This window comes from Ophidiomyces ophidiicola, assembly GCF_022830035.1.
Source record: "Ophidiomyces ophidiicola strain CBS 122913 chromosome Unknown scaffold_87, whole genome shotgun sequence".
Lineage (NCBI taxonomy): Eukaryota > Fungi > Ascomycota > Eurotiomycetes > Onygenales > Onygenaceae > Ophidiomyces > Ophidiomyces ophidiicola.
The window spans coordinates 1-9,172 of NW_026054727.1; the positions used below are offsets into that span (position 1 = coordinate 1).

Here is a 9,172-nt window from a genome sequence, read left to right on the forward strand (position 1 = left end):
CCGCGCCAACTCCGCCGCCACCGCCGCCATGGGCTGGTTCCCCGACGTGCCCGCCCCGGCACCCCCCGCCGCCGCTGCCGCCGCCGCCGCCCCCGACACCCACGCCCCGGACGCCCACGCCCACGCCCTCGCCCTGCCCGCCAGCCCCCCGCACGCCGACGACCCCGGCTATGCCACCGCCCGCCGCGCCTGGTCGCGTCTGCGCTTCGTGCGCGCCGGCTGGTTTGGTGTCGACGAGGCCATGGCCTACATCGCGTAGTGCGTCTTCTCCTTCTCTGGCTAATTAACTAAGTGTCTAACCTACCGAGTACTCTCCCAGCTACTACGACCACCTCGCCCCCCTCACGCCCATCGTCCTGCCCGACTTCCGCCGTCCCGCCGCCCACCCGTCGCTGCTGGCCGAGGAGCCCGTCCTCACCGTTACCATGCTGACCATCGCCTCGCGCCACATGAAGCTGGCCGGCAACGGCGCCACCTCGCGCGCCTACTCCATCCACGAGAAGCTGTGGTCCTACCTCAAGGGCATGATCGAGCGCCTGATCTGGGGCCAGGAGAAGTTCGGCGCCCCGGCCGCCCAGCCACGCCCGTTCCCGCCCGCCGCTGCTGCTGCTGCTGCTACTGCTGCTGCTACTACGCCCCCGTCCAAGCGCAGCGGCAACCTGCGCGCCCTCGGCACCGTCGAGGCCCTGCTGCTGCTCACCGACTGGCACCCGCGCGCCCTGCACTTCCCGCCCGGCGACGACGAGAACACCCTGCTCGACATGGACCCGCACGCCCTGGCCCCCGACACTGCCCACCACAAGGACCAGGACCAGGACCAGGACCAGAACCAGAACGGCCCCCCCGAGGGCCGCCTGGCCTTCTACCAGTGGCTCGAGCCCGTGTGGCGCTCCGACCGCATGTCGTGGATGCTGCTCAGCACCGCCCAGGCCCTCGCCTTCGAGCTCGGCGTCTTCGACCCCAAGACCGACGCCCGCCCGCCCGCCGACCAGCTGCCGTCGTGCGAGCCCGTCCGCAAGCGCCGCCTGCGCCGCCTCATCCTCGTGTACGTGTCGCAGAGCAGCGGCCGCCTGGGCATCCCGTCCATGCTGCCGCTGCCGCAGTGGAGCCAGGCCGCACCCGCCGACCACGACCACGGCCACGACCTCGACCTCACCGTCGACCGCGTGCTGGACTGCTGGCTGGACATCTCCAAGATCATGTACAACAGCAACCAGGTGCTGTTCCCGTCCAAGGAGTACACCACCAACCTGATCAAGACCGGCCAGTACCGCGACCGCATCGCCGAGTTCGCGCCCTCGCTGGCCGACTTCAGGCGCAAGTTCGACCGCATCCCGAGTAAGTTTACCCTGTCGTCGCGATAGACTTTCGGCATGCCGTGGCTAAAACTCAACTCTGTTTCAAGTGTCGCCGCACATGCGCCACATCCTGACCATCGAGTACGAGTATACCCGTGAGTGCCCCCTTTCACCGACCTGCTTCCGTTGGCCTAACGTCGCAGGGCTCTACGTCAACTGCCTGGCGCTGCAGGCCGTCGTCGACCGCTGGACCACCATGTCGCACGAGAGCACGCAGAACCACGCCAACGGCGCCGGCTCGACGTCGTCCGGCACCGTGCCGCTGCGCGTGCTGCTGGACCAGTACGAGGTCAACGAGCCGTACATCCAGGAGGTCGTCGACGCGTCGCGCAAGATCCTGCAGACCGTCCTCGACGGCCTCGTCCCCGGCGACCGCCTGAAGCATGCCCCCGTGCGCACGTTCTTCCGCGTGCTCTCGGGCATGATCTTCATCCTCAAGGTTGGTCTCTCTCTCTCTCTCTCTCTCTCTCTCTCTCTCTGACTCGATTTGAATGACATGCTAACCCCCCAGACCTTCACGCTCGGCGCGAAGGAAGACGACGTGCGCGTGTCGCTCGAGCTGCAGGACCGCACCATCGAGTCGCTGCGCACCTGCATCGTCGACGACGTGCACCTCAGCGTCACCATCGCCGACCTGCTGCAGCTGCTCACCGCCAACATCCGCACGCGCTTCCTGCGCTTCGCGCCCTTCGACCGCCTCGACTGCGCCAGCCGCGAGCGCACCCCGCCGCCCCTGCCCTCCTCCGACGACGCCCACCCGGACTTCCGCTGGCCACCGCCGCCGCCGCCTCCGCCACCGCTGCATGCCCTCGCGCCGAACAACTCGACCACCGCCGCCGCCGGCTTCCCGTTCGACGCCAACAGCGCGCCATCGACTACCAACGACCCGCTGGCCAGCATCCCCGCGCGGCCCATCGACTCCACCAACCTCCACGTATCCTTCATGCCGCCGCCGCCGTCGGTCTTCTACAACTACTACGACCACAGCAGCACGTCGCCCAAGCTAGAGCAGCAGTCGCTAGACGACGCGGCGGCATCATCGTCATCCACCACCACCGTGGCGCCGCACGCCCTCAGCGCCACCGCCGGCCACGCCGCCTCCACCTCCATGTCCGACTGGTTCGCGCTGCCGCTCGACCAGTTCTTCAACAGCGCCACGGCCGGCGTCGACCAGGGCCTCGGCGGCACCGGCCCCATGGTCGGCGAGTTCGATATGCTCGAGGTTCTGCTCAAGGACCAGTACACGGACGCCGGCGCGGGCACGGGTGCCACCAGCGGCGGTGGTGGTGGTGGTGGCGGTACCAGCGCGTCGGGCGGCTCGACGGCCGTGACGGCGGGCGGTGCCAGCGGGGACAATGGTGGGACTAATGGCGCTGGGCTGTCGTCGCAGTTCCTGTGATGGTTGTTTATCTATTCTTTTCTTTATGAAACGCTTCCTAGCTTTTTATTCATGTGGATTCTACGGTACACATGCATGCACACACAGAACCTGGATGTAGATATGTGTCTTGATTGATAGTCCAGAAGAGAGAGAGAGAGAGAGAGAGAGAGAGAGAGAGAGAGAGACTGGGCACATGCATGACAGACGAAGCAGGGGACAGACGGCTGCGAACAAAAATTGGGGGTGTGGGAGGGGAAATATGTCGGAGTATAAGTGTTGCTCTTCTTGAGACGGTTTGTATGTCTTCTTTTTCTTTTCTTTTCTTTTCTTTTTTTTTCCTTGCTGTGGACCAGTTGATTGATATTATATAACACCATATGCAGATGTTTATTTTTATCTGTCGTTGTATGTATGGTTTGTATGTACGGTTTATGTGCAACAGCTGGACTATTCTTTTTTTTTTATGAGAGATGGATGCTTTTGAGCGGCTTTTGCGGAGTATGCGGTGCCTGTTCTTTCTAATTTTTCTTATTGAACTATTCATCCAAGCAGAAATATCATTACGCCTCGATCTAGCCGCATCACACAAACACAAATTACTACCTACCCAACACCGCTGTGTTACACGGAGCAAATGCGAGATAGATGCCATCGATTCAGATCATAGGATGACAAATGCAATAGTATGGTACACACATCTTGCAAGACAGCCGGCCCGCACCCCCCATCTCCCCATGCACTCACTCACTCACCACCCATACAGTCAAGGAGGAAAAAAAGGGGTATTCCAATCATCCAGAAACAAACCCAGCAAAAAATCAGCGGCAAAAAAAAAAAAAAAATATCCCTCTTCAAAACTCAGCACCATATCGCGAAAAAAACTTAACTAACTATACCAGATGATAACCTCAAATTTCCTGCACATCCAGCCCCCAGATCTCCCAGTGCTGCAGAACGTCCCACCCGACCCGATGGACCCTTCGTCGCCAGAGCACCGGTTGTTCTCCACTAGAGGAGGAGGACGACGTCGGTTCGCTGATGCCATGCGCGATTTTCGTCCTGGTGTCCGCCGGCATCGCACATCCCAGGTCTTCCAGCAGAGACGCTGCGTCTGGTGGAAGCGAAGAATTCCCATTGACATGCGCGGTGTTGGGCGGAGGAGGAGGAGGCGGTGGTAGCGCCGGCGGCGGCGTGTTGACGGCGGAATGAGGCAGAGGAGGCTGTGGCGGGGAGGCCCGGGCGGCCGGAGTACTCGACTGCTCCGCGGACGACGCCGGCGGCTGCTTGCGTTTTCCGAGAATCGTCGCGGTCGCCGGCGTCTTCCAGTGGCTTCGGGACTGCGACGGACGGGAATGGGGAGGGTTGCGCGGCTCTGCCGCGGGGCTGGGCTGTGCCTGTGCCTGTGCCTGTTGCTGTCCCGCCGGCGTCGTCGTCGTCGTCGACGCGGCAGTGCGAGGCAGACGGACACCGTTTCCATTTTGGGCGGCGTTCCGCGAAAAGGCCCAGTCGTACGTATTCGAGCCCTCGGCCACAGGGATCGTGTAGAACTCGCCCAGCTCCCACGCTTTCCACCCCAGGCCGATGATTTTCAGTTTTCCGAAGATTTCCTTGTCGGCGAGCCGCGAGCCCATCGCCTCGTTGAAGATGGCGTCGTCCATATCGACGATCTCCGACAGCGACTTGGCGTGCAGAGGACCTGAGTCTTGTTGGTTTGTATGGATAGTAGGGGGAAAGAGGCTGGTGGCCGGGCCATCTTTTGGTCTTGAAGGGGGGAATTGTGCACTGGCAGGACCGGTGGGTATGAGCAGGCGGATTGCAAGCAATTTCTGTAGAAACGGGATCAAAAGACCCAGGGTTTCGAAGCTAGAGAGGTCAGTAGCCAATGCAAGCTGCTCGAGATTGGGACACGAGCGAACGAGTCGAGCTATCAGCTGGCTGGGGAGAGCCCAGCGGGACGAAAGTAGGAGGTGACGGAGCCGTGCGCCTTGAGTGGAGGAAATGGTATGAATGTACGAGTCGCGAAGAGAATTGTGGGAGGCTAGAGTCGCAGGAGGAAGAGGATGGTGGGCTTGGTGGTTGCTGTTCGGTGCGTCAAGATTTGAAGGTGTTAGAGCTGCCGACGATTGATTTGACGTGGCAGTTCGGGGGCTGTTGATAGAATCCGATGCATCGCGAATGGGCGTCACGAAATACAACCGCTCGAGGTTCTCTAGGCTGTTTAGAAAGTCGCAGCCTTTCCTCTCGATACGATCGTTCCGCAGGCTCTTGATCCCAAGGCACTGTTTGGCGGGCGGCGGCCAGCTGTTCTCCACAAACGTCACTGCGGACATGGAGGCGTCGTAAACACCAGGGCTATTCAGCGTCGTGATCTCCTCCAGCACGACCGGGTCAATCGCCGCCTCGAAGTCGTCGGTGTGCAGGGCGTAGAAGTTCTGCAGCGCGATCTTCCTCAGCCGCAATGGCGACTTTGCGGCGATGCACTTGCGAAAGTAGTCGTGCAGCGTCACGCTCGGCTCTTGGGCCTCTCTCATGCGCGGCGACCAGTGCATCTTGAGTTCTCGCAGCTTTTTGCTGTGCAACAGGAGCGCCGAAATGTCGTCGGGATAGCAGAGCGGGTCTATATCGGTGACCTTAAGGGACCGCAGGTGAGGCATGGCGGGGATCACGGTGGTAGGACGAGGGTGGCGACTGGACGGAAACCGCACGGTCAACGAGGTCAGCTTGGGGAGCTGCGAGAGGCCGATATACGCCGTCTCCATCATCTTGGACGTGAGCTCCCAGCTAGTTATGCAGCGCGCGGGTCAGTTGAAACGTAGCTCGACGCAGACAAAGACAAGAGGCCGGTTACCTAAAGCTCTCCAAGCCAGTCATCCTATCGATAGCAGCGCGCACGGCGATGTTCAGCATCATCGACGAGTCGGGCACCCGGCCGACGCGAGCATGCTCGTCCAGACCGTCCTCCCGCCAGTCTCCGCGCATGGTGAAAGAGCGCACCAACGGCGCCACGTTGCGGGTGACGATGGCGTTGAGGCCCATGGAAAACGGGCTGGCGCTGCCGCAGCCCTCGGGCAGCTCATCGCGGTAGCGGATCTTGTCGTAGGAGGTCAGCGTGATGGTCTTGTAGAGCTGCGGCAGCGCCATGTAGTTGAGGACGCGACAGGTGCGGCACAGGCGCGAGAGATCGCCGACATCGTCGAGCTGGAAGACAGCGGGTTAGTGAGCCAAGGGCGGGAGACGGGCCGGGGAAGAGGAAGAAGCAGCAGCTCACGTAGGACAGGATCAGAGCGATGAGATTGAGCGGCAGCGCCATCAGCGACAGCGTCCGCTGCGGCGAGTCGGCGCGGATGCCGGCGGCGGAGAACATGGTGGTGGGTGGGCGTTGCAGGCGGAGAGTTGGCCTGCGCGGCGGAGGTGAGGAAGACGACGAGAGATGGGCACGCGCGCCGCCCGCCACCTGCGCGACAAAGCTCTCGCCGCCGCTGCCCGTCGCACCACGCCCAATACACCCGTCCTGTTCACGCTGGCTTTGCCAATGACAACGCAGCCGCCGTGTCGCACGGCATTGCTGCTCAATTTGAGGGCCTACGGAGTGGTTTATATGTACTTAACAAGACGCCTGCGACGCCCGCAGGCTCGAAAAACAATGTCCATATGCATCATCAGAAAACAAACATCACGCCCAGAACCGTGGAAGCCGTTAGATTTGCCCTGCCTCCTCCAGACCAAACTCCTCGCTAAATGGCGCAGACCTGCATTACAGAAATCCTTCACTTCCTCCCTCCTGATCACTCCTGATCACCGGCCGCCCCCAGGGTCATCCCACGGAGGAGACACGGGCCGTGGCGACGGCGGCCATGGCCCCGGATGCGACGACCCGCTGCCCGATGACCTCTGCGGCGTAGAGACCCCTCCTGTGGTGGTTAAAAGCGAGTCTGGTGGCCGACCTGCCGCCGTCGCACGGCCCGCGTCGTCTGGCGCTATGGGCCCGGGGTCCAGGAGCGGTACTTGAGGCGGTGATGCCCTGGCGGTGGCCTGCTGTCGATGGTGCGAGGTCGACGGTCGAGTGCTGACTGAGTTGCTCGCGCTGCCGTCGCTCTGCGAAGTGGCCAGCGTGCCGCCAGAGTAGTCGTTGCGGACATATTCTTCAAACGCAGACGAATCCCACTCTTTTGCTATCCGTGGCCGTGCGGGAATGACGACAACGGGCAGAGACGCCTCTGGCGTTCCTCGACTGTCACTTCGAGACGACACCGAGTCCGAACGACTGCCTGTATTGGAGCGACGAGCATGTTCCAGGCGTGGTCGCGCAGGAATCACTGTCACTGGCAGAACAGACGCCGTCTTTTGAGGCTCCCCGGATGCGTATTCCTGGTTGCGACCCAACAGCGAACGAAACGTGTTGAGATGGGCTTTGAAGGCGGGCTGGGCCTGTGATTCATCGGGGGGCTTCGGCGGTATGGTGGGGTGGCGGATATTCCCTTCCTCTGCTTGTGCGCTGGCAACCTCTTGGGGAGGCGAGCCTCGACGGCGACTGAAAGGATTGAGCATGTTGAGCCAGCTGGCTCCCAGTCTACGGTGGGGGGCGAGGTTTGCCAAAGCAGAGCCGTTGGTCTGGTCGTTTTCCCGGACTTGGCCCATCGCAGCGTTCTTTTCCGGGTCCAGGTTTTGCTCGAGTTCCGATATCGACGGCGATAGGCTTCCAATCGAGTGGTATCGGACGCGGTAGACGGTGCTCGCCGTGTCGGTACGGCTGACTGGCGTCACAGCCAGCGGAGGAACAGCTGGGTGCTCGTTCTGCGACGACTCCGTACTGGCATCCGTGATCAGCTTTGGCCGGCGCCGTCTCCTCCGCATATGCGGCCGAGGCTTGGTTTTGACTCGACTTTTCAGGGACCGATGCGGGAGACCCAGAAGACCTGCCCATGCACTGCTGCCGTGGCCCTTTCCATCGCCTTTGCCTCCGCCGCCGTCAGGGGGTGGATCGGCTCCGTCGGACGGGGCAGCCTCAATCATTTCGTCGCCATCAAATATCTCTCTCCCCAGAATCCCATCCTTCCTCTCTTCTCTCTCCAGAGCTTCTATACGCTCTACCCATTCCCAAACCACCACGCTTGCTGCTGCCGCACCGACCCAGCGAATATATTCTCCCCATCTCGCGACATTTGGCTTCGAAACGTCTACAATAAAAAACACCACGGGTATCAAGACTGCAACCAAGGAGAGTAACGCGACCAGGCAGATATTACGCATATTTACGTGAAAAAAAGCAAATCGGTGTTTCGAAATCGAATAAAAGATAACCCATGCAGCGTATAGTAAACTCAGTGACAATTCAAACAGATAATTGAGCGCGGGTATTACGTCGACAACGTGTCTCGGCGGTTTGACAATAAGCATGTTTGAAGATCGACGGATGGCGTTGTTGAGGATGCTGAAAATCGTATCCAGGACAATCATCGCAAACCCGACCCATTTAATTATGACTTTTTCTTTATGCCGGGGAAACAATCGAATTAATGTTTGTACTTGCGCCAGCCAGAGGAACGTACTTGAGATCACGCGAATTACGCGAATCTCCACGCCGGCCACGACCTCATTCGTTAACGCCATCGAGTCCATGTAGCCAAAATCGTACTGTCGTTTGGCAACAGCAAAGGACTCTGCAGTCGCAATGCTAAGGGAGATAGCAACCGTCAAAGCGGCAACTTTCTGGAGCCATGGACGGCCACCCACTCCTATAACGGAAGAGCTGCCGTATGACCCGCCTATCATCCCATGTCGCGTCAGGAAAGTGCCGCCACGACCGCCTATAAAGAACGTCCGGGGCGTGATGAAGAGCATAATAAGGAGAAGGTAGCTGATGACGGTTGCCGCAGCGATTGCATACATTTGGGGGAAGGTAGAGGCATAGAAAGGTTCTCGACTTTTAAGGATGTTTTCGGGGTTGATTGGATAAGGGCGGGTGGCCTCGATACAGGCGGGTTTGAACACGGCATTTTGGTTCAATCGAAAAGAAAAGGTTTCATTCAATACAATTATTCCTAAGAGGCAAAAGGCTGTGAGCATGTTCTAAAAAGAAGAGTCGCCGGTCCGAGGACAAGGGCTTGGGAGCTCCATACCTCCTTGCGCCAGGGCAAACGGTTTGCAAAGCTTCGCTTTGTTCATAGGCCGGTAGATATCGTGACCCATCCATGGTAGAACCATAGCGACCAGTCTCTGGTGTCCGAATGTTCATGAGGGCCTCCAGAGTGCTGCTCAGATCATCACCACGTCAGAGAGGACGAAATGCCAGACCCTGCGACGCGGTCATACTCCCACAAGGGGATCAGGGCAGGCCCGGGGCAAATTTTGTATGCAGCTCCCAAACAGGATTCCAACAAGATTTTCCCAAGGAAGCAAATGTGACCGATCAATCAGCAGTATCCTAACCCCT

General features: G+C 60.0%; 3 protein-coding genes across 3 annotated transcripts; 1 reads left to right on the forward strand and 2 right to left on the reverse strand.

Annotated features, from left to right (window-relative positions):
* Positions 1-28: 28 nt before the first annotated feature.
* Positions 29-2,757, forward strand: ARO80_3 (zinc finger transcriptional activator; the record flags this gene model as incomplete). Its single annotated transcript, XM_049255931.1, has 4 exons — positions 29-258; positions 320-1,338; positions 1,406-1,797; positions 1,870-2,757. 4 exons carry the CDS (start codon positions 29-31, stop codon positions 2,755-2,757), a joined length of 2,529 nt encoding a protein of 842 aa, XP_049105092.1.
* An 890-nt stretch (positions 2,758-3,647) lies between these two features.
* On the reverse strand, positions 3,648-6,103 carry LOZ57_006917 (uncharacterized protein; the record flags this gene model as incomplete). The annotated part of the gene is made up of 3 exons (XM_049255932.1): positions 3,648-5,520; positions 5,588-5,937; positions 6,008-6,103. The coding sequence occupies 3 exons, from the start codon at positions 6,101-6,103 to the stop codon at positions 3,648-3,650; spliced, it is 2,319 nt and encodes a 772-aa protein (XP_049105093.1).
* Positions 6,104-6,534: 431 nt separating this feature from the next.
* Positions 6,535-8,805, reverse strand: RIM21 (pH-response regulator protein palH/rim21; the record flags this gene model as incomplete). Its single annotated transcript, XM_049255933.1, has 1 exon — positions 6,535-8,805. The coding sequence occupies one exon, from the start codon at positions 8,803-8,805 to the stop codon at positions 6,535-6,537; it is 2,271 nt and encodes a 756-aa protein (XP_049105094.1).
* Positions 8,806-9,172: the final 367 nt, after the last annotated feature.